The sequence below is a fragment of the Salvelinus fontinalis genome, chromosome 2 (assembly GCF_029448725.1).
Source record: "Salvelinus fontinalis isolate EN_2023a chromosome 2, ASM2944872v1, whole genome shotgun sequence".
In the NCBI taxonomy this organism is placed as follows: Eukaryota; Metazoa; Chordata; class Actinopteri; order Salmoniformes; family Salmonidae; genus Salvelinus; species Salvelinus fontinalis.
Genome location: NC_074666.1, coordinates 74,856,876 through 74,878,719, shown reverse-complemented (window position 1 = coordinate 74,878,719; position 21,844 = coordinate 74,856,876). Strand labels below are relative to the sequence as shown.

At 45.0% G+C, this 21,844-nt stretch overlaps 1 protein-coding gene across 1 annotated transcript; it reads right to left on the bottom strand.

Moving 5' to 3' along the window:
* Positions 1-331: 331 nt before the first annotated feature.
* On the bottom strand, positions 332-21,795 carry LOC129825810 (sphingosine kinase 1-like). The gene is made up of 5 exons (XM_055885952.1): positions 20,520-21,795; positions 10,312-10,461; positions 6,626-6,720; positions 6,348-6,463; positions 332-4,458 (listed from the first exon to the last, which is right to left on the bottom strand). Exons 1-5 carry the CDS (start codon positions 20,944-20,946, stop codon positions 3,594-3,596), a joined length of 1,653 nt encoding a protein of 550 aa, XP_055741927.1. The 5' UTR covers positions 20,947-21,795; the 3' UTR covers positions 332-3,593.
* Positions 21,796-21,844: the final 49 nt, after the last annotated feature.

The following is a 21,844-nucleotide window of genomic DNA, read 5'->3' as shown; positions in this document are numbered from 1 at the left end:
AGTTCTCTATACCGGTCTCCTTAGTATAGGCCTACAAATGATATTATTTAGTGGTTACTCTCTCAACAGGTGGATATTTAGAATGGGTATCCATGGTTAGAGGGAGAGAAGCTATCAGCAGTACTGACATTGGAACACTGCTATCATAAAGATAAGATTAGTCTGGTCCTAAAAGCAGAACTATAATACACCCTCAAATACACAACACCTGTAAAGGACAATATTAACCACTGGATTATCATTTTCACTTTATATAAAAACTAAAAAGAAAATTAACATTGTTAATGCTCTCTGGAAAAGATGGTTGCTAATGATGAACAAGACAGAACTCTTGAAGAATTTGGGAATTTTATTACCATTCAGACAGTCGATACAGCATGATTCATGTATTTAGTTGTGGTTCTTACTAAATGAAACCCTGGAAAAATATAGATCTCTCTCCTACACAGGAATGATGACATACAAAATGACATGAATGCAATGAGAAGACTACAGCAGTATTTGAATATTAATAACAGTACTATGATGTAGTCACTCCACAGTCCACCCTACCAGCCAAGGGGACAGGACACAGAAGATAACAGTACTATGATGTAGTCACTCCACAGTCCACCCTACCAGCCAAGGGGACAGGACACAGAACATAACAGTACTATGATGTAGTCACTCCACAGTCCACCCTACTAGCCAAGGGGACAGGACACAGAACATAACAGTACTATGATGTAGTCACTCCACAGTCCACCCTACTAGCCAAGGGGACAGGACACAGAAGATAACAGTACTATGATGTAGTCACTCCACAGTCCACCCTACCAGCCAAGGGTACAGGACACAGAAGATAACAGTAGTTCAACACAATTGCAATTACTCCACTCAGATGTGTTGAGACCGGTTGTTTTTTGTACATATTACATAACAGTCACTAGGGTCAGCCAGGGTCAGCAATGGATGTCCGCTTGTCTGTCCGGTTGAGGAGAGATTATATTCGGTTGAGGAGAGATGATACTCAGTATACACAGTCTAGCATGAGCTACCGTACCTGAGGTGATTCAAATGGAGGTTTTTGATAATCAGATGGAAATATGATAAGTGATTGTAGTTTAATTCAAATGGCTTGTAATTGTTTTCATAACCTGGATACCAGTATGCTAGTGAATCAATGCAACCAAACATACAAAGAATGAAAGTGAGCTATCATAAGATTTTATACAGTACTACTGTTGTACCATAGAAACAAATGTGCAAGTACTTTATCAGAACTTCCACCACGTGCACTGCAATGACTGGTTAAGGTAAATCCACTAGGGGGACCCCTCACGCTGCATAAAGAGCAGTGAGGTGTCCCAGAACGGGCCACATTGAAAGAATTTGCATAGCTAATCTCTCAATTTGGATATGTGCTTTTTCTTGTGTATCCATGGTCTATGACCTTGTCAATACCACCAGCAGAGCCTGACACCTAAGGATTAGGTAGGTAGATAGGTATGTATGGGGTAAAAGGTACCGTACAGTATGTTTAATATTATTATAATAAGTGATTTATCCTGCTTCCAGTCACTTTCTCTTAATCCCTGCCTACATTTACCTATCTACCTCAATACTCCAGTATCTCTGTACGTTGTACATTTGGTACTGGCACTGACGCTGTATATAGCTTCCTCTCTTCTTTCTTATTTCTTGTGTTTTTTCCCCCCTTGGTTTTTCTTTCTTATTAATTATACTTTTTTTATATATATAATACTGCACTGTTGGGTAGGTCTTTCAAGTTAAGCATTTCACTGTCCTTGTGCATGTGACAAATAAAACTTAAACTTTTATTTATCTAAAGGCATATCAAAGTCAGGTACAGGCACAGAAATGGAAGATTGAAATCAGATTCGAGAAGTTAATGTTACATCTGCAGTCAGCATACCTTCAAGTAGAGTCATTTTAAGCATCCTTTTAGATTCATTATACAGTACATTAAAACCATTCCACCCATATGACATTTTGATCCAAACCAAACCAAGTGAGGGCTCTAGGATTAGTTAAACCAGTAATTGTTATATCTCTGGGGTGAACCCGACTTGGCATGAACTGGTGCGAGTAGAACTGATGATAATGCTCACATCTGCTCCAGTGCACTAAGCTCATCATCTCCGCCCTGACAAGAAAAAGGCCCCAGCAGAGAGCACAGCACTCTGGCCTGGTCGCTCCAACTCTTATTGATCGAGTCAATGTGCAAAACCCACTGACCCATGCAGTGCTGCGTAGTGCAAAACCCTGTTTCCCTTCTTAATGTGTGCTTGGACAGAAAACAACAGAAATATTTATATTATTTTATCTACAATAAAAACGTTCATAAAAATCGACAATGGTGCTGTATCTTCTTCAACTGCTTGTAGTTCTATCAGCTAGTATTTTTCATTCACCCATAAAGCTTCAGAATAAGGACACATTAGGTGCTGATGGCTCCAAAATCTTGTGAAGGAGGAGGGAGTACAATCTTAACACAGCTAGAAGAAAGGGATCATATGTAGCAGATGAGACCATCCCCCTCCTTGCTAAGTGCTCCAGATCTGAAAGGGAAAGTCAAGCCTGTGTGTTTGTGTGTGTCAGGAAGGAGGTGGTCCAAGAAGCATGGTGGCTAGAGCTGCAGCAGCAGCAAGAAGCATGTTCGCTAGAGCTGCAGCAGCAGCAAGAAGCATGTTGGCTAGAGCTGCAGCAGCAGCAAGAAGCATGTTGGCTAGAGCTGCAGCAGCAGCAAGAAGCATGTTGGCTAGAGCTGCAGCAGCAGCAAGAAGCATGTTGGCTAGAGCTGCAGTAGCAGCAAGAAGCATGTTGGCTAGAGCTGCAGCAGCAGCAGGGTAGGAGACAGGCAAGATATATAAGAAGGTAACCTCAGCTGGCCAGGTTCCTGAACCTCCACGCTGCTTTAACACGACCTCACTAGCACCTAACCCCTTCCACCCCATCCATTAAACACAGAGGTAAAGTGGAGGTTTTCACTGATGAGAGAGAGAAGAGTAACCTAATATCATTGGTGGAGGTCTACAATGCTGCATTCTCCAACGTTGTGCTTCTCCATAGAAAACCTACATCCATGACTCGAACAGTATATCATGAGGGGGGAAGGCCTTCATGTCAGGCCCGTGTCTCATCTTCCACAGAATGATTACCCCGGGGCTAGATAGCGGGCGTAGAGCTGGTTGCCTGCCACATCCTCGCGGGACAGAAAAATGTGTTTCTCTTCACGTGTGTCACACTTATTAAGTCAGACAGCGGAGCACACAAGGTACTCCTCAGCCGTGGGCCCCTCCCTACTAAACTCACCGCTCACAACACACTCTCATACACACACACTCTTAGCTGAGACCAGCCAGCTGCAAGAACATCCATGGCTTTGACCCTGAATGAAGCATGGAGAGGAAAGGGAGGGATCTCTAAAAAACAGGACACAGAGATAGATACTGAATGTATCTATAGAAAAAAGGGGGGGATTTTCCAAAGGCTGATATAATGTCTTTGGAACTTTGTATATACAGTAGACAGAGTAAGAAAGGGAGCGAGAAGTCAGAGCTGTGGGGAGGACAGACGCTCTGAGTAGATTCTCAGCCTGAGATGAGCCTGGCAATTCCTTCATGAACCTGGGCCTGTACTGGCCCGTACTCCACCATCTCCCCGTCCACAGTGATCGCTCCCTCGGGGGACAGAGGCTCCAGGCGAAAGGCCTTCACCCTCTCATACACAAGGTGTGGGCAGCCAATAGCCAGGTGGCCCCCCTTCTCCATGGTCATGAAGAGTGTGAGCAGGGCTAGTCTGGAGATGCCTGCACGCACATACAACAGGTGGATGAAGCCGTCGTCTGCTGTGGCCCCAGGGGCGGCAAACAGGTCCTCAGCCAAGTGGGACTGGAACATGGCCAATACCAGTACAAATTCTTCCTCATTCACTACTGTCCAATGCTCAGGCAACGGCTGCTCCAGGTCTACTAGGAGCGAGTCAGGAGGCCCCTTCTGGTTGACTGGTTGGGGCTTGGTCCTCATGGTTGTGATGGCAATGTTGGAGGAGTTGTGGGCGGTGTTGTGGTTGGAGTTTGTGCTGTGGTTTGTGCTGTGGTTGTGGCGAGAGTTCTGATTGGGGGAGCTGTTGGGCCCACAGGGTAGAGAGGAGCAGAGAGAGGAGTTCTGGGGTGTGAAGGGAGGAGCAGGCAGGTATGCCAACCTACCCTGATATACCTTGAGGGAGGCCAGGCGCATCAGCGTACCAACCAGGAATCGCATGGGGCCAACGAGGCGGTACTTCTCGCTCTCAATGTCGACGTCGGCCACGAAGCCCCAGGCCAGGGAGAGGAAGGAGAAGATGCGCTGGCTGGAGGCCAGGTGGACAGAGACCAGGTCCAGCCGAGTCACCAGGCCTTTACACAGCAGGAAGCCACAGCTCAGGAGCAGCTCCTTACCCCAGGCCGGGGGAGACCTGCAGGGAGTAGTAGTCAGCTCACAGTAGACTGAGGTAGTTAGGTATCAGTCTGTGGTTCAATTGAGCCGGAGCTACTCCTTCAATTAAAAGTAATGACCCTAATCCTAACTCTAGAATGGTAATACATTGTCCTTACAGCAGTAACCCTAACCCTCGCCATAACCCTAACCCTAGGTTCATGTCCACACGCTGGTTAAACCCTAATCCCATTGTTTTAAAGTAACTGTCCAGTGAAAATCTCACTTTTAAATTTATATTCTGCTAACTCATACCCAAATAATGTTGTTGACTCGTCCTATACTCGTTTTTGTGGCCAAAGTATAACTTGGAGACAAACTCAAACTGACCGTTTCAAAAATACTTGCTATCTCTTTCATAGAGTATGATGTCATACTCCTGAGGAGGATGAGCTGGCCAATCAGCAGTCTAGAGGAGGATGAGCTGGCCAATCAGCAGTTTACTCACATTCATATTTTTAATTATGAATTAATATTTTTAATTATAATTACCGGTACACTGTACACCCATACCATTCTGTGTTGGGGTATGCCCACACCATTCCAACACAGAAAAGCTGCTTTTTAACATTCTTAATTACAATTTTTTTTGGAAGGAACACAATTTAACTCATATTTTAATTCATTATAGGTCATATTTCATAGAGATCTGGAAACACTGGACAGTTATAGTACTTTAAACATAACCATCTGCAATGTCTAACTGTAAGATAATGGGGTTAGGGTTGAACTGGCGTGTGGACATGAAGCTAGGGTAATGGTTGTGGCTAGGGTAATGGTTGTGGCTAGGGTAATGGTTGTGGCTAGGGTAATGGTTGTGGCTAGGGTAATGGTTGTGGCTAGGGTAATGGTTGTGGCTAGGGTAAGGGATGTGGCTAGGGTAATGGTTGTGGCTAGGGTAAGGGTTGTGGCTAGGGTAAGGGTTGTGGGTAGGGTAAGGGATATGGCTAGGTTAATGGTTGTGGCTAGGGTAAGGGTTGTGGCTAGGGTAATGGTTGTGGCTAGGGTAAGGGTTGTGGCTAGGGTAATGGTTGTGGCTAGGGTAATGGTTGTGGCTAGGGTAATGGTTGTGGCTAGGGTAAGGGATGTGGCTAGGGTAAGGTATGTGGCTAGGGTAAGGGTTGTGGCTAGGGTAAGGGTTGTGGCTAGGGTAAGGGTTGTGGCTAGGGTAAGGGTTGTGGCTAGGGTAAGGGTTGTGGCTAGGGTAAGGGTTGTGGCTAGGGTAAGGGTTGTGGCTAGGGTAATGGTTGTGGCTAGGGTAATGGTTGTGGCTAGGGTAAGGGTTGTGGCTAGGGTAAGGGTTGTGGCTAGGGTAAGGGTTGTGGCTAGGGTAATGGTTGTGGCTAGGGTAAGGGTTGTGGCTAGGGTAAGGGTTGTGGCTAGGGTTAGCTTGGTTCGGGTTGAACAGGGGTGTTAGGGTTAGGTTTGTTCATTGGTTGCAAAGCTTTATTCAACTGTGATAGATATCTGATGTTATACAACTCGCTGTGTATTTTGTTCTGTTGATGTTGTAAATGTAGGGGGCTCATATTTCACAAACAGCAGTAATAAAAGCGGTCCAGCCACTACCTCAGTAGTAGTCCACTGAATTTCCAGTTGCTCTAGAACCCATTACATCACTCCATTAAAAGTAGCTATCAGCAACTCTCAAATAATGACTCTCCTTGGACTTTATGAAGTGTGAAGCTGAAGCAGACACTATCTCTCTCCTTTGTCTCTGGAGAAATGTGCCTACTCTGCCCAGTCAGCTAATGTGATAATGACATCCATAGAAAAGGGATAAATCACCTTCTTTGTCCAGGCCAGTTTTCCTATCCCATTCCATTCTACTGTACTCTATGCATTTAAATGTCTCATTTGTGGACTTACTTCGTGTAGTGGTGGACGGAGGCTGCCAGGGCGTTGCCCGAGCCCCCTGGTAAGATGCCCAATGGGGTCTGGATGGCCTCCTCCCAGTCCTCTCTCTCCAGAAGACCATTCAACACCTGACCGGACAGGCAAACACACACAAACAGCATCAGGCCATGACCCTCCAACTGAGAGTTGTACCCCACAAACCCCACTGCTTATTCAAACAGTCTTAGGGAAACTTTAGACAAGTTAGCTATGCTGGAAATGTGTTCATGCAGTGCCTATACTTGGCGCACCTCGAACAGCAGCCCGTCTCCTGACAGGATGACCAGAGCATCCCACTGTGACAGATCAGTCTCTCTCACCAGGTCCCTCGCATGGTTCTGGTGCTCTATGGGGGACAGAGAGAAACGCCATGAGAGAGAGGGACAGGGAGAAGGAGGGAGGAAAGAGAGAAGGAATAAGGTCCGAGAGATGGCATCCATTCACCAGAAGCCCCCAGGGAGGGATCAGTGAGATTGGAGAGAAAAGAGATTACATTTCACTCTATCAGTCCATACATATCACATTAGACCATGCAGTGGCAGTCTTCAAAGCAGCCAGGCCTTAGTGCAAACATCTGCCACTGCTGTGATGGTTAATGTGACGACTGGGGCCAACTCTGTTTGTTTAGTGGAGTTTTTACTGGAGATGTCCTTGAGACAGTCGCGCTGCAGGGGGTCTTATTGGATCCCCCCTAAGCACACTGTCTAGCACCATTCTGCCAGCTGAGACTCGTGTTCTGCAGCAAATATCAGCTCTGCTAAAGGCAGTACTGTGTTTGTTTGTTTTTGCAATTGTGTGTGTCTATGCCTGTGTCTGTGTGGGTGTGTTGAGGCATTGTCATCACAAGGGCATTACTTTTCTGCTTGAGTTACCGTATGTTTTGAGGTTTGAAAAATGACCAGAAAACTCCATTACTACATCCACCCCCTCTCCTCCTCTCCTCCCCCTCTCCTCCTCCTCTCCTCCTCCTCTTCTCCTCCTCTCCTAACATAACATGTACCTGTCCCCTAGCCCTCCCTCACCCACTGAGTTTCCTTTAAGTCCAGGCTGTTTGGTATGTATGGGGAGACTGAGAGCGGAGTGATGTGGTCCTGTGCTGTCAGGCAAAAGCAGAGGGAGGTTGTTGCGGCTGACTCAGCACTCTATGCTGCTGGCTGGAGGCTGAGGCTGCACTTCCCAGCCCTCTGCTTATTCACGGGGTCACTGCCACACACAAACACACATAGACAGGGGCTACCTCACCATCTCTTGACTTTCTGGATTTTATGTAATCCTCTCTTCTGATGAGCTATAGCTTGGTAGCTACTTTCTGTTAATGCGATATGAACCAAGGTCCCTTTTGGGTTAGGATGATACCAACGCATGCCCAATATAACGTTTTTCTGCTCTCAGTTTCCAGTGATGACCAGTGTGTGTAGGGGACTGACCAGTGATGACCAGTGTGTAGGGGACTGACCAGTGATGACCAATGTGTAGGGGACTGACCAGTGATGACCAATGTGTAGGGGACTGACCAGTGATGACCAATGTGTAGGGGACTGACCAGTGATGACCAATGTGTAGGGGACTGACCAGTGATGACCAATGTGTAGGGGACTGACCAGTGATGACCAGTGTGTAGGGGACTGACCAGTGATGACCAATGTGTAGGGGACTGACCAGTTTGTGCACATGCAGGTGCACAAAAGCACATGAACACACACCACAGAAAACCACAGATTTACCCCCTTGCTGAAAGACGATCCTCTCAGTGTGCCTTAGTCCTCTGGCAGAGACTAGTAGGTGACATGATAGTTCTGCAGGGCTCCATTCTCTAAGTGGAGGCAGGCAGGGCAGCGAGGTGGCGCTGGTTAATCCACTCAGACAGGCTAGCTACAGTACCCAGGCAGTGGAGGGGAAGCAGTGCTAGCTGAGCGCTAGCTGAGAGAGCCTCTGGTGACTCATATTCTCCCAGCAGTCCCAGGTCAGCATCGTCACGCCGACCATCGGTAAATAGACTGTCTTTGTTCATCACCACCCAGATGCTAACCTTCCCCATGTCCCCTGGGACTGAACTCACACTCTTTCTACTCTCTCTCTGTTCTCTCCTTTTTCAGTTGTTTCAAAGATTAAGAAGGCATTGAACAACTCATAGGTGTCTTGGTGATGGTTTGTAACGCTGCCAGAGATAGCTTCTTGTCAGCTATACTGGGTGATGGTGAAGTATAGGTGGTGGTGTTAATATGTAGCTGATGTGATTTTTAAAAGTCTTTCTGGCTCCTTGGATTGTTCCTGCTGCTCAAAGATACCTGACTTTAATTCAGTGAAAGGTTATGCAGAGTTCAGTGACTTTGAACTCATTGCTACTGTTAGTGAAAAGCAGTTGAGAGTATATAATACTGGGAGCAGGGGATCCGACAAGGCAGTGCAGAGTCAAAGTGTGTGTGTGTGTGTGTGTTTGTGTGCGTGTGTGTGCATGTGTGTGTGCGCAATCAGGGCAGTGAGATAATAGGGCTCAAGCAGGGGGTGTGTAAGGGACTGAGTGTTGACCAGTGTGTGTAGGGGACTGACCAGTGATGACCAGTGTGTGTAGGGGACTGACCAGTGATGACCAGTGTGTGGGGGGCTGACCAGTGATGACCAATGTGTAGGGGACTGACCAGTGATGACCAATGTGTAGGGGACTGACCAGTGATGACCAATGTGCAGGGGACTGACCAGTGATGACCAGTGTGTAGGGGACTGACCAGTGATGACCAATGTGTAGGGGACTGACCAGTGATGACCAGTATGCAGGGGACTGACCAGTGATGACCAGTGTGTGTAGGGGACTGACCAGTGATGACCAATGTGTAGAGGACTGACCAGTGATGACCAATGTGTAGAGGACTGACCAGTGATGACCAATGTGTAGGGGACTGACCAGTGATGACCAATGTGTAGAGGACTGACCAGTGATGACCAATGTGTAGAGGACTGACCAGTGATGACCAGTGTGTGTAGGGGACTGACCAGTGATGACCAGTGTGTGTAGGGGACTGACCAGTGATGACCAGTGTGTGTAGGGGACTGACCAGTGATGACCAATGTGTAGAGGACTGACCAGTGATGACCAATGTGTAGAGGGCTGACCAGTGATGACCAATGTGTAGGGGACTGACCAGTGATGACCAATGTGTAGAGGACTGACCAGTGATGACCAATGTGTAGAGGACTGACCAGTGATGACCAGTGTGTGTAGGGGACTTACCAGTGATGACCAGTGTGTAGGGGACTGACCAGTGATGACCAGTGTGTGGGGGACTGACCAGTGATGACCAGTGTGTGTAGGGGACTGACCAGTGATGACCAATGTGTAGGGGACTGACCAGTGATGACCAGTGTGTGTAGGGGACTTACCAGTGATGACCAGTGTGTGTAGGGGACTGACCAGTGATGACCAGTATGCAGGGGACTGACCAGTGATGACCAGTGTGTGTAGGGGACTGACCAGTGATGACCAATGTGTAGGGGACTGACCAGTGATGACCAGTGTGTGTAGGGGACTTACCAGTGATGACCAGTGTGTGGGGGACTGACCAGTGATGACCAATGTGTAGGGGACTGACCAGTGATGACCAATGTGTAGAGGACTGACCAGTGATGACCAGTGTGTAGGGGACTGACCAGTGATGACCAATGTGTAGAGGACTGACCAGTGATGACCAGTGTGTAGGGGACTGACCAGTGATGACCAGTGTGTAGGGGACTGACCAGTGATGACCAATGTGTAGAGGACTGACCAGTGATGACCAGTGTGTAGGGGACTGACCAGTGATGACCAATGTGTAGAGGACTGACCAGTGATGACCAGTGTGTGTAGGGGACTGACCAGTGATGACCAATGTGTAGGCGACTGACCAGTGATGACCAATGTGCAGGGGACTGACCAGTGATGACCAATGTGCAGGGGACTGACCAGTGATGACCAGTGTGTAGGGGACTGAAGCCTCGGTGAGCATGGGCTCGATTTGCCCGGAGAAAAGCTGGAGAGCCTGGCCTCGCCCACTCTGGGGGTTCACCAGAACCATGACCCTGCAGGGCCGCCGTACCTCATAGTACTTCACATCTGAGAGAGAGCGAGAGAAAATAGAAAAAGCGAGCAATGGAGTGAAAGATGTAGATAAACAGAAGAGGGAAGAAGGAATTGTTTGTGAGTTGGTATTCTCAAGCTGTCATGGGGGTATCATCAGGGTACCCCTGTCCGGGGGTATCATCGGATGGGGCCACAGTGTCTCCTGACCCCTCCTGTCTCAGCCTCCAGTATTTATGCTGCAGTAGTTTATGTGTCGGGGGGGCTAGGGTCAGCTGGTTATATCTGGAGTACTTTCCTGTCTTATCCAGTGTCCTGTGTGAATTTAAGTATGCTCTCTCTAATTCTCTCCTTCTCTCTTTCTTTCTCTCTCTCGGAGGACCTGAGCCCTAGGACCATGCGTCAGGACGACCGGACATGATGACTCCTTGCTGTCCCCAGTCCACCTGGCCTTGCTGCTGTTCCAATTTCAACTGTTCTGCCTGCGGTTATGGAACCCTGACCTGTCCACCGGACGTGCTACCTGTCCCAGACCTGCTGTTTTCAACTCTTAATGATCGGCTATGAAAAGCCAACTGACATTTATTCCTGATTATTATTTGACCATGCTGGTCATTTATGAACATTTTGAACATCTTGGCCATGTTCTGTTATAATCTCCACCCGGCACAGCCAGAAGAGGACTGGCCACCCCTCATAGCCTGGTTCCTCTCTAGGTTTCCTCCTAGGTTTTGGCCTTTCTAGGGAGTTTTTGCCAGCCACCGTGCTTCTACACCTGCATTGCTTGCTGTTTGGGGTTTTAGGCTGGGTTTCTGTACAGCACTTCGAGATATTAGCTGATGAACAAAGAGCTATATAAAATAAACTTGATTTGATTTGATGATGGGAAAATTTGCTCCGCTTAATTTTCAAGGAAACATCAATCATGCAACTCTCCATTGATGTCAGAAAAACATTTTGGAAGACAATCTCAGACATGTCAGAGGTTATGAAAGGAGTCTCTACCCTCTAGATCCCTTGGCAGAAAACCATTGTTCAAAAAGATAGCATTAAACAGTGATGCCAAGTGCAGTGACACCATTCACTCACAGATGGTGCTTGACGTTATTGTTTTTGTGATCCACTTATTTTCCCCCAGAAATGTAAGTCTAACAAAACACATGCCACCTCAACTCATTCGCCTAATGTTGTAGTTGATGATATGCTCCGGAACTTTGGCGAATACTAAGTATTTTTTAAACCTGCCGCTTTGGGCTGGATGTGTCAATCTGCAGTTTTACCTAAATTAGCCACAAATCCCTAGTTTGAAAGCGACAATTTTTCTGTGCTGCGCCATTTTCCCACACGTGAGCAAGACCCCTAACAATTTGAGTTCCAGCCAATGAGGTTCAGCCCCTCGTAATTTGAGTGAAAGCTAGCATGATGCACACAGAGCAGAGTGAGAGAGAAAGCAATGACGTGGTGCACATATGTGAGGTAGTACACAATTTTCGGGGACCACTTTTGGCTTATGAGTGCTACTTTCAGAACTACTGGCTAAAAAGTATACAGAAGTACCGGAGAATTTCTTTAAGTAATGCTACTCTGTTATGATCTGTGTGGTTATCTTTAGAATTATTACCAGACACCAACGGAATAATTAAAAGCTGGCAGAACTTGTTCAGATGTTGCAGAGCGCCATGAGAGATCATTTCAGAGACAGTTGTTTTTAACTCAGGATGAACTCCTAGCCTCTGATACTATAGTTACTGTAGATGCCCTTGTCTTTCTGCACAGGGGACACTGTCTTCTCAGAGGCTATAGTAAATCATAAGAGAGATTTAGGGCTGTCCCCGACAAAAACAAATCTTAGTCGAGAGTCGTCTGTTCTTTCGACCAATAGATTGCTCCAAATTTAAAAACATGTATTTTTCCATTTATAGACACACCCTATGTTTGAATAAAATCAACTATATGCAGGCTACTTAGCTTGTCTGATGCTTTAAGCACTGCGATTAAAAATGAAGACACAAATTACTAAAGAGGAAGCCAGAGATCAATAAGCCTAACCTGTTCCTGACCCGACCCTCCTCCTCTTGCTGCTGCCGGGCTTCGCAGATTCTGCCATTATTCTCCTGAAGTTGCCAGTAATAGGCTACACCAGCGGTTGGCAACCTTTTCCATTTGGAGTGCCAAGTTATCATACCATTTCTCCTGATCTGCGTGCCAGTTATGATTTTCATATGCACATATTCGTGGAACAGTTTAATTTAATTTATATTAAAGTCCTCATGTCTCAAAATCAATGTCATGTGGTTAATCACAATTCTATCTAAATGAAAATTATTAAAATAAAAAAATTACTTCTATTGCCATTGCCAATATGTAAAAATATCCTGGGGTCTCAGAGTTTCCCAAACAGACACAGATGTAGGCTATTTGCGCAAGGGATAAGAAGTAATCAGGCAGGCCTATTTTATGACGTTTCAACCGGATCAGAGCATGAGATTTTTTCACCCTTTCATGCTGAGTGGTTATCAAAAGGGAGCGAATTTTTCAATTAGGCTACGTTAAGGAACTATTGTCATTCTCAATGGATGTAAAAACAGACTGTTTATTTGCTGTTTGAGGCGAAGGAAAGATGACTTTGAGAAGCTCCACAGTGATGGTGAGTTTAGACAATCAGAAATAGTATCAGATCCCCAAATGGGCACATTTATTTATTATATATGTGTAATCAGGTGCATGTACTTACTCAAGATTGACAGGAGCGCTTCAAACAAAAGACAGTGAATAAATTGACAACTTGGAAATGGAATGAAATAAACCAAAACTTAGGATGTGTATTCTGCCAACAACGTTTCCACTCCTACAATGACAACGGTAAGACTGTAATAATAATATAGTTTTTAGCACCTAGTATTCCCAGGCGATCTCCCATCCCAGTACTAACTAGGCCCCGACGGACACAAGCATATTTTTTTTACCCCGTTTTCTCCCCAAATTAGGTCCCTTGGCTCATCTCTGCAACTCCTCAATTGGCTTGGGAGAGGCGAAGGTCCTCCGAAACATGACCCGCCTGGCCGCCTACTTCTTATCACACTGCTCACTAACCCGGATGTCAGCCGCACCAATATGTCAGAGGAAACACCGTTCAACTGATGACCGGAGTCAGGCGCCCGGCCCTGTCACAAGGAGTTGCTAGAGCACGATGAGCCAAGGAAAGCCGCACCGGTCACCCTCCCATACCCCGGATGGCCAATTGTGAGCAGTCCTATGGGGCTCCCGGTCACGGCCGGTTGTGACACAGCCTGGGATCGAACCCCGGGCTGTAGTGATGCCTCAGTACTGTGGTGCAGTGCTTTTTGACCGCTGTGCCACCCAGGACCTGTAATTATGATAAGATATTGAATGTATTAACATAAATTACCATAACCAAACAAACATTCCAAATGAGAAATTATGGTAATTAACGGTAAATGTACTACTGGTGATACTGTGGTCTGCCATCCCTGTGGCCTCAAAATGGATTAGTCCACATAATTTAAAAAATATATATTTGCCACTGCTCGACTAAAAACATCTTGGTCAAGCAACAGCCTATCGACCAAACAATCGACCAATCGACTAATTGGGGTCATCCTTACAGAGATTACACTTGTTTGTGGTTATGAGTAGTACTTCAGACTCAAATGAACCCTGTCAGACATTATCAGTACCGGATCAAGGTTGGCAGTTGAGCATTATCCTCTGAACCCTGCATGTGCCACATGCGGAAGCAACTTCCCACCAGTGAGTGTGAGTCCGGTTCTGCTGGGCATTGGGACCGGTCCCATGGGCCTAATTGGACCCTTGGGAGCAGTGAAACAGCCATCGCACTGCCCTGTGAATTCCATCCTGTAGCCTCATGCCAACAGGACTGGCACCAGTACACCCTTACCCTGCTGTGCCACTGTCCCTCCACACAAGGCCCCTCTGTCTGGTTCAAGCCCAGTGCCGTCTGAGCGGAAATGGCCTCCCCTGTTCCTGCCCAGAAATCCAATTACCAGCCAGCTGACCTGGAGTGGCACCTTCTACTCATTTGGCTCCTGTGCAGGGACAGCAGAGGTACCGAAATATCTCAAAGTGAGGTGTGAAACCATCACAAAGAGCAGTATTAAGACAGTATCAAAACACAGTCTTGCTAACTCTTCCCCATTCATACAAAGGGTTGCCATTGTATTTTTTTCTTCACACTACACAATGTGGCTTTTATACACAAAAGGCTCTGCCTTCCTGTCTTTCAGACACAATGGTGGATGCTGCCGTTTGGTACATAACTTTTAAGGTCAGTTTTTCTACTCAAGTGTGGTCAAATGAGCTCTATAAAATGCTCTCAATACAATGAGCCAAATAAAGGCTTCAATAAAACAGTTCAGGGATGACAGAACAATCACTGCCTCCTCAGGGGTCAAAGCCAATGCTGTTGTCCTTGTGCTTCAAATACAGAGGCGGTTTAACATCCTACCCTGACAGCTTGTGAGTAGGAATTCAGCATCGCCTTTACCACCACAGAACATGAGATATTTCCATGTAAGCAATATCATGCTCTGCTGTATTCTGTTGTGTTTCCTGTCTCCTGACTACTTCAGTCTCCTGTACCAGTACATTAATGGTTGCTTGGGGCTAAAACTAAAGACGCAAACTAGACGTTAGTCTACTCATTAAGTTGGTAACGTTACTTTCAAACATAGGGCCTCCTATTGTTCAAAAGCCTTCAGCTTCCAGAAGCCTCAGAGTATATGTCGAGGAAGCATTTCCATGGTTGCTGTGTCAATAAGAGGTGGGCTCTAACATATGTGCTCACAGGTGATCTAAACAGTCAAATACCTTATATCATTATTAGGTCTATCTATGGTAAAATTGGGTATAGAAAACATATCGAGTTGACATTAAAAGAAGTGTACGTTTGTGCACCTATGGACTGCAACTAGAAATACTATATAGCTTGGTGTTTCACTTATCATAGAAAAAAAAACTCCTTCACATGGATACAGCACGAAAGCAAAGCTATCCGAATTGAAGATGGTTATCAGAGCTTGATAGTTACAAAAGTTTCAGTAGCAGTCATACAGGGTTTATTATAGCATTGTTTACACCTTGCGCTAACATGTGATCTGATCAATATGATCCAATAACTATGTGATCAAGGTTTGTCGTGTCTACACATTGTATTAAAATGTGTCTCTTATCCGTTCACTGTGTCCGCATTGTGACCAGATTAGCTGGTGCCTCCCTGTAAGCAAATTATTTGACAGATATTCTTTAAAAATAACATGAATGTATTTATTTTAAGACAATTACTGATGCTGTAAATCAATTTTGGTATCTGTCAATGATGTTAGAGGCTGGTATAATGATAATTTAAATAGTTTGACCATTCCAGATCTGTTTACACTTGACTGATATCCAGACACAATCCGTGCCTGACTACCTCAGGAAGATCTGATCAAATCAAATCACAATGTGTCTTTCCATCGTCTACACCTGTCTAAAAATGTGGGCACAATCAGAATGTTGACAAGATCAGGACAAAAGGCGCATGTTAGAACTAGGTATGAACAGGGCTTCTGTTACAGGCGGTGATCTTCACCAGTCAAGTTGGTTACAGAAGCAGTGAGGACCCTAAATAAGGAGCTAAGTCATATTTTGTAATATGCTGCCCAGAGTAATTTCTGTGGAAATAACCTCTTAGGTCCTGTGTGTGTGTGTGTGTGTGTGTGTGTGTGTGTGTGTGTGTGTGTGTGTGTGTGTGTGTGTGTGTGTGTGTGTGTGTGTGTGTGTGTGTGTGTGTGTGTGTGTGTGTGTGTGTGTGTGTGTGAGAGAGAGGCTGTGGTTAAGTGCCTGTGGGCAGATGTGACCCTGACTCATGCTGAAGGGCTGTCTGACAAGCAAGCTAGTGTGTGTGTTTCTCTGAGGAAAAGAGTAAACAGAGAGGTGAGGTGGCTGAGTAGGTGTGAGTACTAACAAGTACTGAGGCTGGGATCAAATGAACGGAACAGATTAACTGATCAACTTTGCTGTGTATAATCAATCTATTACTAAAGCAATACATATAGTATTACCAAACACATGAATTTAGAACATAATATCTCTCATTATGTCCACACATTATTGCATTATTGCTATGACACATCACTATAAGTGAAAACTAGCCAGAACACTGAGGAAAACAAAAGACAATGCGGATAGAAATGGCTTTCAGTGAAAGTTTGCTGTCTCAGGTGTCCCCAAGGTGTAACACTACCTCCATGACTCAGACATAGCTGGCATATCTGCAAACAAGCTTGAGTGAGTCCAAGATTAGGGTGGGGGATTAGACACCCAGCCCACAGAGGTAGAGCCAGGGGCCCTGACAGCCTGTCACAGGCAGGCCTGTCTGAGGGAGCAGAGCGGGAGAAGAGGGCCCCGGGGGACCAGCCAGGCTGGGGTGAGAGGCCACTGATGTAGCAGGGGCACCGTTCAGCTCTTGTCTCCATCACTGAGAGACACTGTAGCGTCAGCAGAGCTTTGGGCCATAGGGCGATATCACAGAGACAGATACATACCCTCTTCGTGGAACACACACAGAGAGACATTTTGAGGTTTTAAAGCTAATTTCCAGCAATTTTACACATTTTGCCATGGCTTATGTCGTGTTCTTATGCTATCTGAGTGACTCAAACATTTTAACAAAATCAATGGGGGCCATGACATTTTTTTGAATTTTAGATTCTCCCTGAGTTTTTATTTTTGGCGATATTTTGATGATCTTATTTAAAAATGTATAGGTCCATTATCTTTTCAACATATTTTATATCTGGTTTAAGTCGTATAAGTTCACACTGAAAACGTTTCACCTTCCTGAAAGTCAAGACAGACTGAATTTCCTTACAAAAATGCAGACATTCATTTTATGGTACCCCTAAGCATTGCAAATAGCAGGATATTACCTTCCATGGCATTTGATGTGCAAAAGTACATCACATTGTTTGAGGATTTCGTTATTTACACCTCATTCAGTCCGTTATGACCTGGCTGTGACAGGAACTTAATGGTAGACTGCAGATACTTGAACACACTGTGCAGTCCTTACACAGTCAAGCTGTGACTGAACCACAATAAAACAAATGGAAAAGGAATATCTAGCATCTACAGTTTCAACAAAATTATGTGGTATTATGCACTGAAAGTGTCTGATAGCTTTCCCTAAACATTAACCTTACAGCCAAAAAAGAAATTGCCTTCCTAATCCAACCTATCCAACTGCATCACAAGATAAAATGAAATTAATTAACATAAATATCCCTTCAGGGATTAGTCGGTTCCTCAAACGTTCATACACACTCTAGAACAGGGATTAGTCGGTCCCGCTGACTTTCATACACCCTCTAGAACAGGGATTAGTCGGTCCCGCTGACTTTCATACACCCTCTAGAACAGGGATTAGTCGGTCCCGCTGACTTTCATACACCCTCTAGAACAGGGATTAGTCGGTCCCGCTGACTTTCATACACCCTCTAGAACAGAGATTAGTTGGTCCCTCTGACTTCATACACCCTCTAGAACAGGGATTAGTTGGTCCCTCTGACTTTCATGCAACCTCTGACTTTAAGACGCCCTCTGTCCCTCTGACTTTCATACATTAAGGTCACTAATTAGTAAAGAACTCCCCTCACCTGGTTGTCTAGGGCTTAATTGAAAAGAAAAACAAAAACCTGCAGACACTAGGCCCTCCATGGAATGAGTTTGACACCCCTGCTCTAGAACAAGGAATTAATGTGGAGTATTTTGTTGCATCTATTAGCTTCCCATTACTCATTTAAAATACATAATATATTCTGTTGAACACTGTATTATTGTCTGGCCCGAATCTTGAATGCTAAAAAAAACGTATTAATTAATGATATCATTGCATTATGCAGTAGTCACTGTACTACAGATGGAGAAGCCTTCTTGTATTAGAGCAGGAATCCTGAGTCATGCCACAGTTCATCAATAGTTAGCATTTCAATGGCTTATCATCAGTGGCTATCGATAGATACTTCATTAATATGTGCGAATTGACATTTTAAAAATGTTCTTTGGTGGCTTTTGAAGTCCAGCAGGCCAGAGAGAATGCTACCAGTTACCTCTCAGGTCAGGTTACCATCTGTCTTCTTGGCAAAGCTCTGAAACTCCAACTCCTGCTGGCTCCAGGCCTAAGGTACAACTCACACAAAGACCCTTGTCTCAGTTGCCTTGGACACCTAAAGGGCAATTCACGGGGCGACCTCATTCCTTATTCCACCAACACCTGACTCCATTTCTGGCAACCAACATTCCAAATCCGTCACTGTCAAATCAAATATCCGTTTCCTCTAGAACTATGCCACTGAGGGGTCTAGAGAGTGCCCCTAAGCATGGGCCCCTAAGCAGATAATAGGCAGGCACACCTGTTTAATGGACAATTATCTTCACTCTGTGTAATGGGGAATATTTAAGATGAATAAAGTTGATATTCAGTTAAGATAATTAACACAATGCTTAGCATATGTATATGTTTTCCCGTTCTGTAATACATGATTTCCAGTGCTCTATTTATGATACTCATTTGTGTAGGGGTTGATGGTCACTAGTTCTGTCACTGAATGTTATGGATTGTTCTCATATCGTTTGATAGTGATTGACGCCAGAGCTACTAAAGAAACAAGGACCAAGGACACAATGACATTATGAACACTGTGTGATTCTGTAGCAGCTGGCAAAGTCACTGTCTTTTATTTTGACTTCATACAAGGCTCTCGGGCTGATGTTTAGAGAATATTTGGTACTGTCTAATTAATATATAAGTGCCTTCTCAGAGAAGGACCATTAGACTTTTTAAAAAATATCCTTCTTGCAACTTAAACCGAATAGATTTATGATTGACTATATCCTCGACACCTCTCCTTTTTGTTCAAATGGAAATTCCCTTACATTCTGCCTATTTAGGCCCGTGGCACATGCACTCCTATCTTATTTGTGTGACTGTATCAGTGTATCAGTGTTTTGTTCCTTGTCATGTTCTGTGTTTTTGTGTGGAGCCCAGGAAGATTAGCTGCTGCTTCGCAAGAGCTAATGAGGATCCGAATAAACTAATAAAACCAATCTAATAATGCAATTTAACGAAGCACACAATAATGTGAGACATTTAATCTTGTAGCAATAACTTGGATAAACTCAATTAAAAATAATGTGTGATATTTTGACAGAATGTCAGCATAATATTTTGCATATGGCTCTCCCTGTGGCAGCTTCATCCACACCAAATGATCTCCTCAGTGAGTGATAACTGGGTAACTAGCATCAGCAGCACTCTGTTTCATGTTCAGAACTGAAGGGTCAGTCGGGTCTCTGCACATGGACCTAAGTCTATGACATGGACTGAAGATTTTTCAAAAGCATGCATTTCAATATGGTTGTGTTGTAATAAGGGTTTTCCTGATCCAAGACAACCGGCATAAGCACCATTAGATGAAAAACGATGAGTTCAATCACTTGAGTACTTGGGTTCAGCAATGTTGCTTTTGGGATGACTAAATTACCCCTTACAAATTATACAGAAATTTCACAGTTGCAAATCTATGCAAATGATTTCACTCTGAGAAAGGTAACTGGCAGTCATCCTCCCACAGCAGGTAAAGCTGGTTCTTGGGTGTGAGAGATGAACAACATTCCATTTCCAGGACATTCCATTTCCTTCTCCAAGCTTGCCCAGTCAGTTGGCACTTAAGCCTATCCTATTCTATAGAAACCGAGTAAGCAGGTTGTGAATTACTGGACCTTAGGTACAGTATGGGATAAAGGTGATGGAAAGTTGCCCTCACATTTTGAACTGAATTTATAAGCCCCATTTCCCTGGGCAGAGTATACAATTCCTCTTAAATAAATGAGGAAACATATAGACCCACAGTATATGGCAATGATGACAGACTTTTCAGGTTATCCATATAAATAGCCTAAAGTTTGATCCTGTTAAGCTAAATTAAATTAGAACCTACGCCCTCATCAAACATAACTATCTATACCAGAAAGAAACAACTGTTTTATTTCAACTATGCAGCCTTGCTTCTCACCATGTCGTCGGGGTATCTGGCGGATAGAAGCCTCTCTGATGGCACGCGCCCATCTCTCTGCCTCTTGAAGATTAGTGAGAGGGTCCTGGACCAGTGCGACCCGAAAGCACTGCTCTACTTTCTGCCGGGCCATGCCTGTGCTTATCCATCGCCTCTTGAACGGGTAGAAATAGGCTGTAAAGAACGCCCCAACGTCCGCTTCGTCCTCCACTTTATAAGCCCGGCAGCCAAGACAGTCAGCTAAATGGAAAACCAACTCATCCTGTCCAGGTGACGATGGGATCTTTTGAATAGTGAGAGCACTCTCAGTCAAACTCACAGAATATCTGACCTTTGCGTTGAGCGAGTCCGTGAATTCTCCATAAAGTCCTTCCACGACACCATTGCGCTGACGGGATGGGTCTGGTTCGGCGATGTCGTTATCCATCCCGTGGACGATGTGATTCGCAGATCGGCGTGCGGTTGATGAGGATGACTGCGGCTGGCTGCCCCTGCCTGTTTGACTGCCGTTGGACCCGGAGTCAACCAGCTGTTTTCCTTGTTGAAAGGTCTCTCCCTAGTGACTTAAAGGGGAATCACACACTGAGAAATGAAAGTTGGACAAGGATGCCCCATGCCAGGAATCCACCTCTTCTCATGGAATATAATAAATGTTTTGCATCTTGAGCAAATATTACCATAACCCATTTTGCTGCAGGCTAATGGTTACATTGTTGATCAGTTAGGCCTATTTACCGCTTTGCTATTTACCTCGTGGATAATGAATAGGCTAGGCTACTTCAATGCCCTATTTTACCAGTAGCAAATAATACGATCTATTGATGTTAGAATATTATTAGGAAAGACTAGATGCAATGCTTTAGATTGATTACTCTCTTATAGCCTCACCAAATGCAATTAGGTATTTTCAAACCAAGGCTCTCATTTGTCTATTTGTAGGCTATATGGTCAGAATATCCTATGTTGTTCATTTAGGTCTAGACTACCGGTATATATATTTCCATTATTATTTCACAAAGTCGGATATATGCCTGCTATGACCTGGAGTGTATGCCCCCCAGTGTGCCAAACGTGCACCAAGGGACACTGGCTTGCAACAGAGGGCATAGAAAGAAGAAAAATATGTAAATGAAATCACAAATATGTATTAATAGGTGCATTCACTGAGACAGATTGCAACCACTGATTAAAACATTAAGTCACCCAACCCAACGGTTGAGTGAGTAGCCTTCCTGATATGTGCGCCACTTGAGGTCTGCTCTGGGAAATTCAAAACCCACTCCCTACTGGTCCAAGATTGGTCACATGGGGGGGTGTGACGTTTG

What these genes read in the sequence shown, in the direction of transcription:
- LOC129825810 (XM_055885952.1), bottom strand. Translation starts at nt 20,946, where the DNA reads ATGGATAACGACATCGCCGAACCAGACCCATCCCGTCAGCGCAATGGT. An exon ending in CTACACACTGGTCATCACTG is followed by an intron (nt 6,721 to 10,311) that starts GTCAGTCCCCTG and finishes TGTCCCCCATAG; the next exon opens with AGCACCAGAACCATGCGAGG. An exon ending in GAGACGGGCTGCTGTTCGAG is followed by an intron (nt 6,464 to 6,625) that starts GTGCGCCAAGTA and finishes CTGTCCGGTCAG; the next exon opens with GTGTTGAATGGTCTTCTGGA.